Source organism: Hemibagrus wyckioides, linkage group LG17, assembly GCF_019097595.1.
Source record: "Hemibagrus wyckioides isolate EC202008001 linkage group LG17, SWU_Hwy_1.0, whole genome shotgun sequence".
Classification (NCBI taxonomy): domain Eukaryota; kingdom Metazoa; phylum Chordata; class Actinopteri; order Siluriformes; family Bagridae; genus Hemibagrus; species Hemibagrus wyckioides.
The window spans coordinates 10,268,149-10,287,213 of record NC_080726.1 but is presented as its reverse complement, the minus strand read 5'-3'; the positions used below and the strand labels follow the sequence as shown (position 1 = coordinate 10,287,213).

General features: G+C 37.1%; 2 protein-coding genes across 2 annotated transcripts; both read right to left on the bottom strand.

Annotated features, from left to right (window-relative positions):
• Nucleotides 1-3,408: 3,408 nt before the first annotated feature.
• Nucleotides 3,409-10,861, bottom strand: si:dkey-202g17.3 (4F2 cell-surface antigen heavy chain). Its single transcript, XM_058414323.1, has 8 exons — nt 10,486-10,861; nt 9,606-9,770; nt 8,776-8,846; nt 8,606-8,683; nt 8,442-8,497; nt 8,135-8,330; nt 6,459-6,566; nt 3,409-5,723 (listed from the first exon to the last, which is right to left on the bottom strand). The coding sequence occupies exons 1-8, from the start codon at nt 10,859-10,861 to the stop codon at nt 5,340-5,342; spliced, it is 1,434 nt and encodes a 477-aa protein (XP_058270306.1). The 3' UTR covers nt 3,409-5,339.
• Nucleotides 10,862-12,486: 1,625 nt separating this feature from the next.
• ppm1na (protein phosphatase, Mg2+/Mn2+ dependent, 1Na (putative)) lies at nt 12,487-18,675 on the bottom strand. Its single transcript, XM_058413124.1, has 7 exons — nt 18,474-18,675; nt 17,756-18,272; nt 15,970-16,544; nt 14,374-14,491; nt 14,132-14,246; nt 13,935-14,001; nt 12,487-13,366 (listed from the first exon to the last, which is right to left on the bottom strand). The coding sequence occupies exons 2-7, from the start codon at nt 18,171-18,173 to the stop codon at nt 13,337-13,339; spliced, it is 1,323 nt and encodes a 440-aa protein (XP_058269107.1). The 5' UTR covers nt 18,174-18,272; nt 18,474-18,675; the 3' UTR covers nt 12,487-13,336.
• Nucleotides 18,676-19,065: the final 390 nt, after the last annotated feature.

Here is a 19,065-nt window from a genome sequence, read left to right as displayed (position 1 = left end):
ATCTACAAGCTGCCAACAAACAGACCAAACTGGGAGACCAGCAAGTAAGCCTTTGCCAAGTTATTTCCTGCTTCCTTGTTACTTATTCCTAAACTGGGCAATAAATAGTTGAGATTTTCTAATTGGCTTACTGTTGTGTTGATTTTTTTTAACTAAATGTAGCAGTAGATCCAGACACTGTTCACAGTCCTGCCATCTGCAGAAATTCTCTGCCATCATAGGCTGTATTAGGAGTGGACAGGAGGCTGAGAACAGGAGTGTAGTGGACAGCATTGTGGTATGGTGCGGACAAAATCACCTGCAACTCAACGTCACAAAGATGAAAGTGCTAGTAGTGGATTTTAGGAAGCAGACAACAAGCTGGATTGGATCAAAAACATTGATGCACTGTATAAGAAAGGTCAGTACTGTACTTCCTCAGGTGACTCAGGTCCTTTAATGTCTGCAGAACCATGCTGCAGATTTTCTACCACACGGCGATAACCAGCGTCATCTTCTATGCTGTAGTGTGCTGGGGTAGCAAGGTAAAGACAGCCAATGCTAACAGACTCAACAAGCTTATTAAGAAAGCAGGCCCTGTGGTGGAGCTGTAGTCTTTGGCTGAGGTGTCTGAGAGGAGAAAACTTCTCAGTATCCTTGACAACGCATCACACCCCCTGCATACGAAACTTGAGTCCTACCGGAGCACATTCAGCTGTAGACCGAAACCACCGAAGACCACCACTGAAAGCCTCAGGCCATCAAACTCTATAACTCCTCCCCATTTATTAGAGAGCAGAGCTGACACAATCAACACTGTCTGTATCAAAATTCAGTCTGAGTCCTACAGTGTACATTAATATAATATCATGTGCAAAATCATACATATGCGATACCATACCATGTGCAATATTACATCATGTGCAATATCTTATTGTGCAATATATTCTAGTTTCCTAACACCCTTTTTGTTCTTTGAATACATTTTGTATACATATAGAATGTTTCAATTCATCTTATCTTATCTTATCTTATCTAATCTTATCTTCTCAGCAAGCGCTGAAACTGACATGGTAGTGTACATGTCAGATGAAGCTAATGGTACTGTGGTTTTTAAACTTCTCAGTGTCAATGCTTAGTTGCCATATTGTGTCAACCACAAAAAGAGGGCATTTGGCACAAACTGTACATAGGGCTCTGAATATGCATGTGCAAGTTGCACCAATTGTTAAATGTGTGCAGTAATATTGTACAGTGCCTAAAAGCTCAGCAAACTTTGCTGTGCATCATCTGATGCATTCATACCACTAGAGTGTCAATACCATTTCAGTGTCACTACTATCCATCACCTAAATAACATACGGCCAGTAGTGGTCCTTGAGTGGTCCCTTTCATTGCATATGAGGCTGGAAAATTGTCCCGAGCAACTGATGGTTTACTCTGTTTGGCTACTCCATTGATAAAAGAGTATTGTCCTTAATGATTGTGTAAATGCCTGTGTGTGTGTGTGTGTGTGTGTATGAGAGTCATTGCCGTTTACAGGGTTTATGTACACACACTCCCATGGCTATCTATTTGAATTCTCATGGTCATCATCAGATTCTATAAGCATGCATTTCAATGCATGCGGTGTAGCAGATAATCAAGAGCGATGCTGCTTTTTAGACAGGAAGCGGGTTTAGTTCTTAATTGTGAGATGCTTTAATGGCCCATATTTGCACAGTTCCTAGCAAACACTTACACGTGTTTCTGGTTACAATGAAAGGACATCTCGGTTTCATGGTCGATTGGTCAAATCGCATACAGCTTTCCACATTCACCTCTGCTGGTAAACAAGGAAATGGTCTTGTAAAAAAAAAAAAAAATGACAAAAAAGTGGAAGTGCTGCTGTCTGTGGTGACTGTAATGATGTTTATCACACAAACCTGTCCATGAGTCATTGTAATTCAGCATAACGCTTATCTTACTGGTATTACTGATATTGTGTAGAGCAAGCATAACTTTGTAGTGCTAAAACAAGCTCAGTCTGTTCCCCAGTTTCAGTCATGGTGCCATGTTTAATTTCAACCCACACTCATTATAAAGAGCACATCTGTTGTGGTTATTGTGGACTTCTATTAGCATGACTCAGATTCAGGTGTTAGTTGAAACTTATAATATGTTATAGGGTTTTTTTCAGTGTTGGCATGAATTTAGCATTATAAGACCTGTGTCATTTTACTCATCAGTCTAGGCCTAAGATTCTAGGGGGGAAATCCCTTTTTTTCTTGGAAAGCATTACTTTATTCCCTGGAATGAGGTCATAACTTATTCACCAAATTTGGACAGTAAAATACTTACTGAGTAAAATATGAACGTTGTTTTGTTGTCGTTTTCATATTGGCCATCACCAACACACTGCGGATTAAATTGCTATACCACTGGAGAATATCATAGATGGTTTATGGCTGTATATCCCAATGATCAAAACAGAAGAGTGATTTTAAATAAACACCCGAATAGCTGGCTAGTTCGACTTGGCTGAAGAATCCCAGGAAACCAAATAAATAGCGCAACAATTTCAATGTGTAATGATTTACATTGCACTTCTCCCCAGAGTTGTTCTGTGTGATTTGCAGAGACATCAGTTGCATAAACTGATCTCCTAATTTTTCTTCATTTCCTGATTTCCTGACAAAAACAACTGCTCTGTTTTCCCATGTTTGTCTGTTTATTCAGGGAGTGAACAGAGTATGGTAGGACTAACTGCAGTGTCCATGAAAGAAAATGTTTGTGCTATTTCTAGCCCCCATATTTATCAAATGTCTCAAACTAAGATTAAGGATCCAGGGCCTTATATACAAAAAAGGATCTGAGAACAGCAGTTTCACTGCATAATGAATGGAGATTTTTTTCAGACATAAAGTCCCTCACTTTGTGTTAGTAGACTGAAATATTTGTTTAGAGAAAAACAAACAAAGACAATTAGAATGGTATGTTATGATTGTAATCAGATAGGCCAGGTGTACAATTACAACTGCAAGATATCATAAAAGATATGGTGTTTTTTTATACTTAGGTTAGATTTGGTACATTTTACAGAGGTAGTATGCCAGCATGGCGTGGATGATGAAATATGAAGATCTAATCAATTACTTGCTGATTCTGGCCAAGATGAAGAATTATTTCTGTAGAAGTGAAGAACCCCTTAGTGTCAGCTGTGATGAAATTTGAGTTTCACTACCAGTAAGTCTGTCTGGAATTCACCTTAATATAGACTATGTGTCTGGCATGAAGGATACTTCAGAATTTCCATTTTTGTAGACTTTTTCTGTTTCATTGGCAGACAGCAATTTGTATTCCTCACCAAAAAAAAAAATGGAGAGAGCAAATAAAAAAATAAAATTATGAACACACTCTGCAATTAAATATCACAGGAAAAATTGTGAGAACTGAAACTTCACACTTCTTCTTTAGGCGTAGTCATAATTTCATCATTTCTATATATGGGAAAGTAATAGTTTGAGCAATTCCTGTTACATTACACATCTTGTGCCTCTGAACTTCTTTTATAATGCTTTAGTGGAAAAATACAACTTAAAAATAAAGAACAATTACTGTATCACCTAACTCGATCAATAAACTGGTCACCGTGGTCATGCTGTAGACAGACTGTCTATGAATTCTAACTTTAGCCCAGGCATGAACAGCTCTGTCTGTTTAATGTGCAGCGATATGTTGGCTGTTATAAAGATGTTGAAACAGATACCTCTACTTTGCTGAGCGTGCTTTATAGATCTGCCTCCTCCTACATGCAATATTCAGTGTACTATGTGAAAAGAAATACTACCAAACAGTAGACGAAAGTCTGAGACATTTTTCATACATTGATGACACTGGATCTGACTTATCTGATCATTTATAGATTAGCTTGACCATTAGTTAATATGTTGTACAGTGAATGCAGGAAGGAAGTGCATTTTTAAAATGTATTAGTTGAAGGTGTGCTGTAGTATCTGGCACCAAGATGTTAGCAGTAGATCCTTTAAGTCCTCTAAGTTGTGAGGTGGGACCTCCATGGATCAAACTTGTTTGTCCAGCACATCCCACATCCCACAGATGCTCGACTGGATTGAGATCTGAAGAATTTGGAGGCCAAGTCAACACCTCAAACTGGTTGTTGTGCTCATCAAACCATTCCTGAAACAGTTTTGCTTTGTGGCACGGCACATTACATCCTGCTAAAAGAGGCCACAGCCATCAGGGAATACCGTTTCCATGAAAGGGTGTACATGGTCTGTAGCAATGCTTAGGTAGTTGGTACGTGTCAAAGTAACATTCACGTGGATTGCAGGATTGCAGGACACTGCCTCCGCCGTTTTACCTTCTTCCCATAATGCATCCTGGTGCCATCTGTTCCCCAGGTAAGCAACGCACACGCACCTGGCCATCCATGTGATGTCTCCCCACGTGCACCAATGAGCCTTGGCCGCCCATGACCCTGTCGCCGGTTCACCACTGTTCCTTCCTTGGACCACTTTTGATAGATACTGACCACTGCAGCCCAGGAACACCCCACAAGAGCTGCAGTTTTGGAGATGCTCTGATCCAGTCTTCTAGCCATCACAATTTGGCCCTTCACCAAACTCGCTCAAATCCTTACGCTTGCCCATTTTTCCTGCTTCTAACACATCTACTTTGAGGACAAAATGTTTACTTGCTGCCTAATATATCCCACCCACTAACAGGTGCCATGATGAGGAGATAATCAGTCTTAATATATATATTTTATGAAGGGAGTAATGTCCATTTTTTAATTTTTGAACATCATTCAACTGAAAACTCTGTATACAAGTGTATAAGTGACATCTGAATATATTCTGCCTTCAATATCATGCTCGTGCAGGTCCACAGAAAGGCAAATTTGTTTTCGTAGCAATTTTGGTATTCAAATGAATGTTTCATGTGGTTTGTAATTCCCGGTGGATATGAGCACAACAGAATAATTTAAAACAGCTCTTTCCTGAGTAAGTGGGAATGAAAGTGAGCTGTTCAGGGCATGAGGGAATGTGTATTGGCCATGGTTGTTTGTCTGAGGTTAATACTGAGTAATCGAAATTCATATGCTCATTAATAATCTGCACATCTGAGGAAAAGGCAGGAGTAAAGTCACAAACCACAAAATTCTGTTTGTTCAAAATTCTGTCACACCCAAACATTTAAAACATCACATACACTGTAGATATAATAGAGTGACCTCATGTGGTAACAGAAGTAACTATAGTAGCACTAATTTACAGAATTAATGTAACATTGTCACAAATTTATAAAAACATACTCCAATCAATTTCGTTTGTATTTCAGACTACTCATAAGACCACTCAGAAATCAGGGTCTATCTCAAACAGCCTAATGACAATGGCTTCATGAGGTTGGAGTGTTATAGACTGAAGAGTCACTTGACCAACGCGATCCAGACCTGTGCTAGTTACAACCATTCCACTTTCAGGAAGACTCAAGGTCCAGTTATAATCCAGAGCGTGAGACTCTGAACCCAAGTTAAACAGCACCAGGAAATGAATGCACCCCCATGAGCGCAGGAATGCCAAAGGTGGCATGGCTGTAGAGTTTGTGGAACCAAATCTGAGAGATGTAGTGTTGAAAGTAAGAAAGGTGAAAGAGCCATAAAGGAGAGCTTCTTCATGAGAACGTGTGTGGCTCAGAGAGTGGAAGAGAGTCGTGGAATGCATTGGCTGATGTGGGTTCTGGAAAAAAAAAATCAATCTTGCAGCAATTCATTTAAAGGTGTGTGTTAATTCAACACCTATTTTTATACTGTGAACATTTAAGGGGAAACTGACACATGGGCTGGGAAACCCATTACGAAAAAAATCTAAAATGCGATCTATTATTATCACTATAGTCTCATTATCTCATACTGACGCTTTTATCCAAAGTGACTTACAATTTTTAGACAGCTGGGCAGTTTAGTGTTAGCAGTTAAGTGGTCAAAAGCCCAACAATGGCAGCTCAGTAGTACTGAGATTTGTGCTTATGAGCTTCCTGTCAGTAACCCAACACCTTAATCATTGAGCCACCACCATCTCAGTGTCTATATTAGATAGCAATGAGATCAAATGCAAGGAAAAGGGAGTCTACTGTCTCTGTCTGAGAACCTGAAGAATCCCACGCCAGACACTGGGACAGCACGAGAAACTCAATACAAAACAGGAACAGAAGACCCTGAAGCTGTGAGGCTGCACCGCTACCCAGTGTATCAGTGTACCTGGTGCTTCCATGTAAAAACTTATGTCTCTAATTTGTCTACTGTTTTCTACTTAGGTTATTAGGTTAGTCTATATATTAAGATTTTTGTTAATTAAATCAATATCAAAATAAATATTGCCCATTTTCTTCCTTTTACTTTGAACCCACAAATATTCAGAAATGACCCTGGTTGAGACTGATAGCATGGAGCTTATTAAAGGCTGTGTGCTTACTGAAGCTTGACTGATCTCATCACCATAACTGATAACAGGAGTTCCAGGCAGGGTCATCATCAGAACCATGACAACTTTCTGCAGATACCATGCTATAGGCCCATCCACCTGAAACACACACAAACAGTGAGGCTCATAATCACCTACAGGTGATATGCAGTACACAGGCAGAATTTATTCAATTACTTCATTTACTAATAATGCAAAACCCTGCAGTGGAACATGAAAACAGCTGAGATAATCATCAGGGTCTATTTTATCTCAATTGAAAACAATTAGTATGAATGTTGGATCCAGAAACACCACCAGCTTGCAGATGACCAGACTCTTTACCCCAGCGCTGTCTGGCAGAAAATACAGTGCAAACATATTTAACACCTAAATCACCACTGTGGCACTGTAAAATCACTTGTGCACATATATATGAAGGTTTATGATAAAATTCGCCTGTTTCTACTCAGCTATTGTACAGTACACCATCTAGCTGATCTGAATGATGCTAATGTTGTCTAAGGCTGGTGTATACATGCATTTTTAATGGTCCAGTCAAATTCTTTGCTTGCAATGGTCCAGATAAGGAACTACCATGTGGGAAAGCTGTTAACTATCAATGCGTAATGATTTGTTTATGGTTAAGTCTTTTGTTTTATAGGCGCTTTATGTGATACATCTGTTTTGAATCTGACATGCAGAGAACAAACTCATACTTTCTCTTATCTGTAAAAAAAACTCTCCCCTTTCCTTAAGCTCTAGCCCTTTAGCAAGTTTCTGGTCTGATAAGCTGCCTTCAACTAAATCATTTACATAAATACAAGTGACTTGATAAACCATAACAATCTGTTACAGAAGATGTTCTGGTTTAGAGTACTAAAGGTGCTACTTTTTGTCTCCAAACATTAATCAGCTCTGCTCAGGTATTTTGTTCAAGTAATCAGTCGACTGAAATACTTTGTTGGAAACACATCTAGACTGCAGACTGCCAGGTGACAACTTCTGGTCTATTGCTTTATTGCATTTTAAGGTCTCAATATAAATTTAGTTACAAGTGGCATTTTGTTTCTAAAACTACTACTACTCCTGTCTCCTTAATAATAGTGTTGCCATTTCAACAAATCTTTTCTATTTCTGTGTATTTAAATACACATCAGTGTTACATCTAATTATCTTTGCTCAATCTCTCACTGTATGTAGGCCTTGTGCTGTGTAAAGTATTGTATGATGTGAAAAAATATTGAATTCCTCTTAATCCAAAAGCTTTTGATGTGAAACTCCCCTGGTATATTTAAATGATTTTTACTCTATGCGACTCTATGTGCTCTATGTGACCCCTTAAGTTTCGGTTAAACATTTTCCTTTTGTCATAAAGTCCTAAGAGAATTATCCATTTTCCTAGAATTGTTATGCTCTAAAATTGAACCATGCCATAAAGTGAAGAATACAATTCCAATGCGTAGTTTCCTGTTCAAGAAGTGAACAAACCAATTCTTTCTTAATGATATTTTGAATGTCGATGTATAAAATATACCACATGTGTAAAGGAGTATCACAAAGATATGCACACTGAAAGAAAAATCACTCACATCACATCTATTTTTGTTATGAAACCTAGCTCGAGACCAGTGAACTAAACATGACACCTGTTTGGATTGTGAATTTTAAACAAGATATCTACTCACTCTCCAGCTTGGCCTTTCTCCATGCAGGGTCTTCAACATGGCCTCTATTGCTTCAGCTACCTCAGAAGCAGATAATGGATGTGAGGATGGAGGAATCAGAGACCTTGATACTAACTCCGCCATCGAACTGTTTACAGCTGACTCAGAAATATTGAGCCCTGAAACAGAATCACTTATTTCCCTCACCATCATTATCCTGTAAAAAAAAAATAGAAAAAAAAGAAAAAGAAAAGGACATACACTCAGTTTTCCTATTCTGATTAAATGAATGTATTTTACAGTGAGGTTTAAAATGACTGCAGAATACCTTTCATTTCCACCTGTGTTAAACTCTTTGACCATTTCCCTCCACTTCTGCAGTGTCTGAAAGTCACAAATACAAACACACAACTTTTATTCTGTTTGCTCTCAAATTAGGGATATTTACCACCACAAACACATCGTGTCAGCATGTCCTCAGGATCATTTCACCTTCTCAGTAAATGCAGTGTCTGCGTTGCAGATCTCAAATCCTGACACACCTTGCTCAAGCCAATACCTTAATGAATCCTAGGAGAGATAAGTGAATAAAACAGACTAGTTTAATAATACACACACACACACACACACATTCAAATGATTAAAAAGCCGGGCATATTTACCTGGGCATAATCAGAAGCATTTGATAAGATCTCTGCCTTGTTGTTGCAGAGGTCTAGAATGACCCTCATACCTGAATTAATCGCAGTCAGAGTTACATTGTTCTTACACTGAATATCAGTTAGGACACACAATAACATTTGGTCATTACAGACTGAATGACTGATGACGGACATGCACAAATATCAGGTTTTATGGTGTGGTTACATCTGGCTGAATATCGCCACCTACTGCACAATAATGGATCAATACTATGTGCAAAATAGATATTTAAAATATTACAGCACATTATTTTATTATATTATTTTTTATTATATTATATTATTTTATTACATTTTTTTATTATTTGAACAGATATTTAAAATATTACAGCACATTATTTTATTATATTATTTTTTATTATATTATATTATTTTATTACATTTTTTAATTATTTAAACAGATATGTAAAATATTACAGCACATTATTTTATTAGTACTAAAACAATATTATATCAATAATATATAAAGTGAGAATTCAAAAAATAAATCAAAACCAAAAACAATAAAGAAAAAAGTTTTTATTTTGTTTGCTTATTTGTTTTAATGTAGATAGATATGACCCTCATAAAAACAGTAAGGTGTGTCTTCTATATTATTATTATATAAGAGACTTTAAGCATCATGAATATGCTGATAAAAGCAAATTTGCAAATACCTTGCAAAATAAAACTAAATCTATGCCAGTAATTTACCCATAATGATAATGCCTGCCATCTCTTCAATTCTTTCCTATACGAACGTAGTAATTTACAGCACAAAAAAATGTTAATGATGTTCAAATAAAATCTACCTGCTGTGTGACTGTTAGTGATGAATTGGTGGAACTCAGGTAATGTTCCAAGCCTCGGGTCAATCTGAGTCATGTTTATGAGAGAAACTTTAGGACTAAACAATCCGTCCAATATTATAACACCAACCCCCAAAGACTTCAGGTACGGCAGCTTCTCAGACACTCCTGGATGGGAGTAGAATAAAATGAAGAATGTTGCAATTGTAAATATAATTAATAAACCCAAGATTTCAAACACAGGAACATGTTGACAAAGTACAGACCCAGTGCACACAGACTGGCCATTGAGACAGGCTGGTATAAGCAATCCTGACTCACTGCAGAGCAGACAGTGAGCAAACAGTGTAACAGCAATGCCACAGAGAGAGAGAGCTACTCTTTTTAACTGAGTGTAAAAAATGCTAAGCCTGGAAAAGTCTACATATAACCAGATTAGTCACTACTGTCTATTATTATCAATGACTAAATTAGGGCATTTGGTATGGTATATGTATATGACAAGATATAAGTCTACTGTATATAAGGAAAAATATATACCCCTAATTCCATAAAAGAGAAATAGTAATACTACAGCATACAAAGATTCTATACATTTGTGTGCTTTCAACCTTTGTGGCAAGACCTTGTGGGGAAGAATCACATATGGATATGATGATCAGGTGTCGAGAAATTTTTGCCGTATAGGGTATATATGTGAGATAATGTGGTTTCTTGAAGGTGAGTGGATGAATGAGGACTAGTGCTGAATAACTAATGAGAACAGTTAAGCTTATCACATATGTTGAACGTGGGTATCATTCATAATATATTCATAATCTTAAACATTAAGGTTATTATATCTGTGTATCTGATTGCACACTGCTAGCATGCAGCTACTTACTGCTTATAGCACCTGACTCTGTTCTATCTGCATCCATGAACAGGACTGGCTGTAGGCGGTAGAAAAGCTCCTTCTGCCACCAGGGCAGATGAGGAGCTACAGGCCGTGGGCTCTGTACGATCACGGTGATAGCGATCCCCAAAATGGTAAGCCAGCCTAGCCAGAAGAGTAGAACCAGGCGAGAGCGGAACTTCTTCCAGCCTGGTCCTTCAGCAGCTGCCTCCAGTTCTGCTCTGGTCAGGGGCTTCAAATAGTTCAGCTCTAGCTCATCTTCTGGGATGAGAAGAGGGAGTGTCTCTGATGCCCCTAGATTGACTGCCAGGCCAGAGCCAATCATGCTGCCATAGCCCGAGCCTGCCTCTACCTTTAACTGCATTGTGCCTTAATTGGATGCAGAAACATGACAAAAATATATATTAATAAATGTCAGGATTGACAGTTGTACCTGAAGGAATATCAGCAGACCTTAATCAACATAGTCTTGCTGGAGTATAGGGGAAGTCTATTAGTTATATATAAATAATATTTGTATTATTTTGGTTATTTTTTCCTTTTTTTATCTTAGTTTCCTCTCCTTCTACTTTTTTTCTGGACATTCAGAAGTTAACAACAACATTACTACAGATGGTTTACTCTCTCTAAACCTTTCCAAATGTTCTGGAATAAGTCTCGAAAGTATGTAATTCCATAAATATTTGTGTATAGATGCATACATACAGTCTATATCAATGACAGGAATAAACAAATGCAAGAAGAATATACATTGCTGTATATTCTTATTTAATTTGAGATATCTTGGAATTGTGAGCAAAACCTTTGACAAAAATGACAAAAGGACAAAAATTGGAACACAAGCTGCTCTTATGTCATAAATAATGTGTATGAAACAGGCTTTTCAACTTATCAATCTCATGAATGCATATATTTACACACATTAATTCACACACATGGAATGAAAGCCACTGATCACTGAAGACTTACCTTCTTTGAAGAAAGTATTTCTTTTCTCAGCAGAATGATTCTCTGTGTCTGGCTTGTGGTACCTTTCCCCTGAGCTGAATACTGCTGTGCATTTACTGTGCCTCTGATTTACTTCTTTCTAGCTTGCTGCACTTCAAGCACAAATGAATAGAAGCAGCACTAAAGATATGGCTAGGGTAATTAGTACAGAGGCGACAAGAGACGTCACACTTAAGTAACACATTCTATAGATGCTAGATACTATAGTGCTGGCCCTAGACCATGAGTGTCAAACAGATTATGGGCCTTTATCTGTTATTTTAATACATACCCACTTCCTTCCTTCCTTCCTTCCTTCCTTCCTTCCTTCCTTATTCATAACCACAGAATGCAGTTTGTAGATCCTTTGCTAGGTGAAGATTACTGTTTAGGTGAAGTGCCAGCTATGTGAAGTAAAAAAGAAATTCCTCTCTAGACCTATAGAATTTGTATAAAGCACTTGAAACTTTGATTGTGAAGATGATGGTATTTCTGATTAAATCAAATACTAAACAATAAAAGCTGCTTGGGAATTGAATGTATGTGAGCTTGCAGTATGATGGTTATGAAATTCTAATAAAGTAGGCATGACAGATGCATAGAGTATAATTTTTATCATGATTTTTATGCTGATTTTTGATATGATGTGCATGTATATATATATATATATATATATATATATATATATATATATATATATATATATATATATAATACAGTATAATCAGATTGCAGGTGTAGATTACAAGCTAATGACGTCTCACACCGTATAAGGGAGATTAATGCCTAAGAATAGCTCATGTTACATGTCACAGCTAGCAAGAAGATATTCTGTAGGAATGGCAGCTTTAGGTTTCCATTGGTTCTAGATACAGTCTTAGTTGTAGTGTGCAAACTAATGCTTTAGATGGACTAAGCAGTATTAGGCAGTTGAAGAAAAATCATGTGTAAGATGCTTAGTAAGGGAGCAAATAAAAATAAAGAGTCAAAAACAATGCATTTATTCAGAACAAATAATTCAAAATGTGATGTATTTGCAGGCAGTCACATGGAGTCTATGATATCAGTTCAGTACAATTGGTTTTCACTACATGTGTAAATGTTTTTGTGTATCTAATTTGTTAAATGTTAAATCCACAATTAATATACTGTACAAAAAACATGACGAGTGCATGTCATTTTATGATAGCTGACACATCCGATACATATACATGTTATTTTGAAACTATTTTTGAAATCTATATAAGGGTCAGGATGACAATTTTATGCAATCGTAATATATATAGTAATAAAGTTTTGATCCTTCATTCATTTTATATATATATATATATTCTTCTTCTTCTTTTTAATCATTTTGAGCAACATTTTATTGTAAAACTTCTATTTGTATGTATTGAATGATATTTAAATAACATTCATCATATATATATCATATCAAAGTTTTAGAATCTATTTGTCTCTTTGCTGGTCCATATGAAAGCAGAATGCCTGAGAAATTCCTCACGATGTCTTCACCTCCATGTACAGTGCACATGCGAATGTTTACACTTCATTTCAGAATTTATAATGATGTCTACATTATGCAGGTTCTGCTTGCTGTGTTTGCTGTATATGTAAGAAGAATCTGCATAATCAGGGACTCACAGTCACTTCAGTTAAAGAGTGACAGCTGAAATGCCTATTTCCCTGCTGATAGACATATTTGCCATTAATGGCCCTTGCTGCATTCTAGATTGGCTGCTTTTATTTTTAACTTTTTATTGCTTTAAAGTTCATCTGTCATGTTTCTCATGATAGAGTCTGTTGCTATCTAAAAGTGAGGCTTTTGATGTAGTTTCCAAGGCAACCACCATTAGTTAGATTCCTCCGAGCCACTGATATCCTAGAGTGAAGAAAAGAAATTACACATAAAAATAAAAAATATAAATAAACAAATAAACAACAATCTTATTATTATTACTATTATTATTATTATTATTATTATTATTATTATTATTATTATTGTTGTTGTTGTTGTTGTTGTTGTTGTTATTGTTATTGTTATTATCATTATCATTATTATTATTGTTATTATTATTATCATCATCATCATCATCATCATCATTATTATTATTATTATTATTATTATTATTATTATTATTATTATTATTATTATTATTATTATTATTATCATATAAATGGTTATCTGCAGAATAACAAGGGAATATGTGTTCTTTGTTGCTAACTCATTAAATGACAGTATACACAAAGGCATGAAGTCTCTGTGAAGGTTTCTGTAATAGTAATATGGACTTGGTGTCCCTGATTGAGTTGTTCTCTGTGTCACACCAACATTATCATACAAATAATAAAAGTATTATGTCAAACAAAGTGACTATAGGGACTGAATATTTTCAGTGTTTAGCTAATTTCTAAGTATGCCTGAAATTATGAGTCGATTCAGGGCATACCACTCGGTCCTGAACAGTCCTGAAAGCTGCTGAATATTTCTGGTATGCAGCAATTATGCAGTCTCTCCTAAGGAAGAGAAAAAAATGAAGACATTTAATAAATTCTTTTTTTCCCGCTAATAATTTAGAATCATCCATTATGTGCTCATTATGTGTCCATGCATAATGCATAACACAGAAACCCCTGTTCCACTCACTTGCTTGTGATGCCACCTCCTGGTGGAAGTCCAGGGATATTTTCAGTTGCCAGAAACTTCATCACATGCAGCAGATCAGGCTCCTCGTTCTGAGTCCTGATCACTTCAATGATCTCTGTGTACAGGATGACAAGATGTTTGAGATTTGAGATACTAGCTTGAGATACTCGGTGTTTTGTTATGGTGTGTGTGTGTGTGTGTGTATGTGTGTAAGTTTTTCTAGTACAGAATGAGAAAATAACCTTTTACTTTACAGTCTATGAGTTGTTCCAGCTCTGCTTCCCGTTGCAGTGCTTCACTAGTCACTTGTGGTGAGCCACTGAAGCAGATGATGATGATGCTCATGTTGTCCAAACTTCCCTGTAATTTATGAGAAAAGACAATCCATGTTGCAGGGTTGTAATGGATATATCCACTATGTAAGTGGCATTTCAGTTGTTTATCTAAAATACCTGAAAAAATGTAAGTAACAAATAAAGATATTCAGTACAAGAGCATGGAATCTACATATGAACCCAGCAACAGCTCCTGGAAGAGTTTAGATTCTGTTTATGATAAAACAGTATTGAACTCTGTATAAATGAGGTGAACTATAAAACAAAATATATGTGATTGCATAATATAATTTTATTAAAACTATGAGAATTTGCTTTAAGGAAGCCACTTTTGCAAGCTACTTGTGAAAGAGCGTTTCTTAACATAGGTTGTGCTGCAAACTTTTCACTGTTATAATTAAATCTCACACAAGTGACTACATTCAAAAAGAATTCAGTGCTGTGTCCCTGAAAGCTGTGTCTCAAATGATTGAGAGCTGTGTCCCAAATGATTGAGAGCTGTGTCCCAAATGACTGAGAGCTGTGTCCCAAATGGCCAAATGATAAACAGTTTTCCTACAGTATGTAGTAATAACATGAATAGTGTTGACATATTGTAGTTGTATTGTTTGAGTGTGGGATCAAAATGTTCAAGACTTTCAACATATAGGTGTATCTGAATCTGAGACTAATTCTTCAAACTACCTCAGTAAACAAAACGATCATTTGTGTCTCTCAATCTCTCTCTCTCTCTGAGAGATCAGATGCCCTGGGTGTGTCAATTTCCTATGATATAACTAAGCTTTAAATACAATGGCTGAATCATAACAATCAACAGTTTTTCACTAAACTCAAGAACAAAAATGCCTTTAAAAAGAATATTCACCAAGAAACATCTAAAACCCATCGTTCCTCATTCCTTCATTCTTTTATAATACATTGAGGAGCTCTTTCACTCTCTTATTACCATTTGTTTACATGTTTACTCTCTATGATCTGAATGGCTGTTGGCTCCTGTCTGTCACCATGTAGCTTTCTCCAGCATGAATTTCTTCTGGGTCTAAAGCCATGGGCATGACGACGATTGACATTTGAGCTGGCATATAATGCATATTTACAATTCTTCCATTAATTCTGACACAAAACCTAAACAAGTTTGAGTAGTTAGAATCTCAGTTAGTGGCTCCTCATAGACAGATTCAGGAAGCTTGGTGACTAAAGTTTAACTGAAATAAAGTGATTTGTTCAGTGTGTCTAAAGACCTGAGGTCTGGAACCCTAGTCCTCCCACATGATCTTTTACTATATAATATATTCTCTTGTAACGTTAGAGATGTCTATAAAAGCACAGAAATTAATAAAACTAATATTTTTTAAAAAGCTGATCCTATAGTTGTTGAACTGATGCATAGAAACCAACCCAATAAGTTGGCAGTTAAACCATCTTATAGAATAACTTCAAAAGTTTATTGCAAGGATCTCTTCCTTGCTCAATAATTTTGTTGGACTTTTTTTTAACTCTAACCTTATAGAGGCAGAGGTCGATGACCTGTGAACAGACTTCTCTTAAATCATCACACACTGAAAGCCGGTTGTGCACAAAGGTACACAGCTCTTCATTACTGATGGCATCCCAAACTCCATCACAAGCCACCACTAGGAATTCATCACTGGGTGAGCGCTCCAGATCATAGACCTCAGGTTCAGGGGACACCAGCTGCTCTGTCTGTGTCCTCCACTCCACCTCCTTAAAGGTGAAATCTCCGAGGGCACGGGATACAGCCAGGGAGCCGTTGATGCGCTGAAGTGTGACTGACCCCCCTGCATTCTGTATGCGCTCCTTCTCACGTGGATTGCAGGGCTTGTGGTCCTCCGTGTAGAAGACCACCTGGCCATTGCGGCACAGGAAGGTACGGGAGTCACCACAGTTGATGAAGTAGATGTTTCGTGGTGAGATCATAACGGCCGCTGCAGTGGAGCCACTACGGTCCCAGCCACTGGTGCGGGCCAGTTCATGCATGTGGCGGTCAATGCCTAGGAACCCTTCTCGGATGCTGTCTTTCACTTGCTCCACATTTTCCTCTGCAGCTATGCCACCTGCTGGAGGAAAAATACACATCAAGTATTTTTTACTATTACTTTTACTAAGTATTTTCTACCTTTTTAAAGCTTGTAAAAATGATACATTTTGGCAGTAATTATTAAATAAAATGTACTGATTGAAATCTTTGAAACCTCATGAGTTATAGGAGAGTTTATTTATATAATACCTAGCCCTATATACACCATATACCATTAGAATACATGTACTTGTGTGCTTTCTCATGCCATGCCAATAAATCTGTAAGTTACACAAAAGAATATCTACAGTGCACAGAAAATGTTTGCATACTCTTGCTTTGTGCAGGTGTTTGTAATGTAACAAAATAAAACCAATATAAAATATGTCAGCTCTTCAGAGATGAAACAAAGAAGCTACAGAAGCAGCTAATCTTTATTTATAGTTAATCAGAATCACTGCGTTCATGTCAAGTGCATGATAATTATTTCTGAGCAGGAGTTTGATTGCGATTGTTTAAACCTGAACACAGTCCCATGCTCCATTATAAAGCAACCAGATTATTAAAAGTTTTTTCCACCTAGATTTTTAAAAATTAGTCATTCAATTGAATTGTGCTGGCTGCTATATCACGTTACAGATGGGGGAAAATATGTGGCATGGTTTATTTTGGCTCCTGTTTTCTTTACACCACAAAAGCCCACAGTTTTAAGTGGGGTGTGTAGACTTTTAATATATATTGTATATATTCCATCTTTGGGACTAGGGTTTAGAGAAGTGGCAGTAGTTTGATGATTCTTTGAAAGGATTCTGAAAGAGTTTTGATTCAAATGAAAGATCATTCAGGATGGATTTACTAGGCTATACCAGGCATCCTGTTTCTCCTGATCATATTTGTTGAGCTCCTCTAGCACCCAAATGCAATAATGCAAGGGCTTTTATTCTACAGAAGCACTAGTCAGTAAACTGAGTTTGAAACATTTTTTCATTATCACTTATTATCAGTAATATGCATTCATTCATAGATCATTTTGAAAAATGAATTCAAAATATTTTAATTAATATTTTCTATTATTTTTAGAATTTGTACCCGTCCACATCTGAATCTTGTTTGGCCCTGTAGATATTCAAATCACAGCCTGTAATGGGCGCTAAAATCACCAGAGCTTTAAAATGTTTTATTTTTCCTAAGAGACCGAATGGTTCTATTTCTATTTGTGCAGAATATTCATATATAAAATAGACTACTTACCTGTCGCAAGGATATGATCAAGCAGATGTGTGGAGCAATATTGAGCCACAGTGTTTCCAGCATGCCCATCAAACACGGCAAAGTAACTCCAATCCGGCCGGCCCTCACTCATCTCAGGCATGCAGGTGTGGGCATCCTCCATTTGGGCACGCCATCCCTGCATGCTAGCCAGGGCATAGCTAACACCCCACTTAGACTCACCCTCAGCAGTGTGCTTCTGTAGCATTGGCCTCTCCAGGTAAGGGCTGGGTATCTCCTCCACATCATCATTATCGTCCTCAGAGTCAGAATCGTCGTCTGCTTGTTGTTCCCCCTGGCCTCCCTTGAAAAAGAAAGTGACCATCTTTTCAGTCTCCTTCACCAGCTGTCTCAGGAAGGAGGGAACCTCCACGGTGCTAGCTCGCCTTGCTGTCCTCATGGCCGCCCTGATCTTCCTCTTAAACCTCCTGCTGTTCCTTCTACTCTTTAATTTCCTCCCTCTAGACCTCCGTAACAGTTCCAGTGCTTCACCCTGAAGCTTGATGATTTTGAAGATATGAAGAAGAATGATTTTATGAAATGTCTATAAAACTTGAAGAGTTTTTGCTAGCTAACATTTGTAATACACAATTTTTAAACTTTTTAACTAATTTTTTAATTATGTCTTTCGGTCCCTGAATAAAGCAGATGGTCGATAGAGTCAAATTCAGTTTTACAGTGTTGAACCTGGATAGCTTACCTGGCTCTCTTCTCTGCTCCAAGAGGTGTTATTGGCCAGGCTATTTCTGTTCACTCATCCCTCAACGTGATCACCACTGTGTGCCCTGTCTCTCCCATCCCGCTGTTTTGGACTCTTGATAATCCCTTCTACAGTAATGCGCTTGGATTAGATCATGTTCCTGCACTAACATTATGAACATGTCAGCATTTCATAATGTACCCAGACAGTGAAACAGAAAGCAGATATAGTGTGTGATGCATGTTTTGTATATGAATGCTTCATAGCCACATATTTGCACAAGATTTGCTTGAGATGCACCATGCCACAACCATGTGAGCTTAACCAAGCAAATTTCTGAAATGGAAAAATGCATCTATACATCACAATATTGATTTTTTACATGTTTATTTTAACACGCTCTAGTGTTTACTTAAACTGGATTCATTTTTCATTTACCAATTTTATAATAGCAAGTAGTAGCATAATTAGTACAGATTAATCACACAACTATAAACTATATTCAGGATTAATATCACAATTATGAATATTATAATCAGATATCTCACTTTAATCCATTAAAGCCATTAATCTAGTGTATTTGGAGCTGATG

Excerpts from the sequence above, each read along its gene's own strand:
- si:dkey-202g17.3 (XM_058414323.1), bottom strand. The coding sequence starts at position 10,861 with ATGCAGTTAAAGGTAGAGGCAGGCTCGGGCTATGGCAGCATGATTGGC. Across the intron at positions 6,567-8,134 it reads GAGAAAGGCCAAGCTGGAGA|GTGGATGGGCCTATAGCATG; the intron begins GTGAGTAGATAT and ends TGTGTGTTTCAG. Across the intron at positions 5,724-6,458 it reads ATGAGATCAGTCAAGCTTCA|AACCCACATCAGCCAATGCA; the intron begins GTAAGCACACAG and ends TTTTTTTTCCAG.
- ppm1na (XM_058413124.1), bottom strand. The coding sequence starts at position 18,173 with ATGAGGACAGCAAGGCGAGCTAGCACCGTGGAGGTTCCCTCCTTCCTG. Across the intron at positions 16,545-17,755 it reads TGATCATATCCTTGCGACAG|CAGGTGGCATAGCTGCAGAG; the intron begins GTAAGTAGTCTA and ends TTTTTCCTCCAG. Across the intron at positions 14,002-14,131 it reads GGAGGTGGCATCACAAGCAA|GAGAGACTGCATAATTGCTG; the intron begins GTGAGTGGAACA and ends TCTCTTCCTTAG.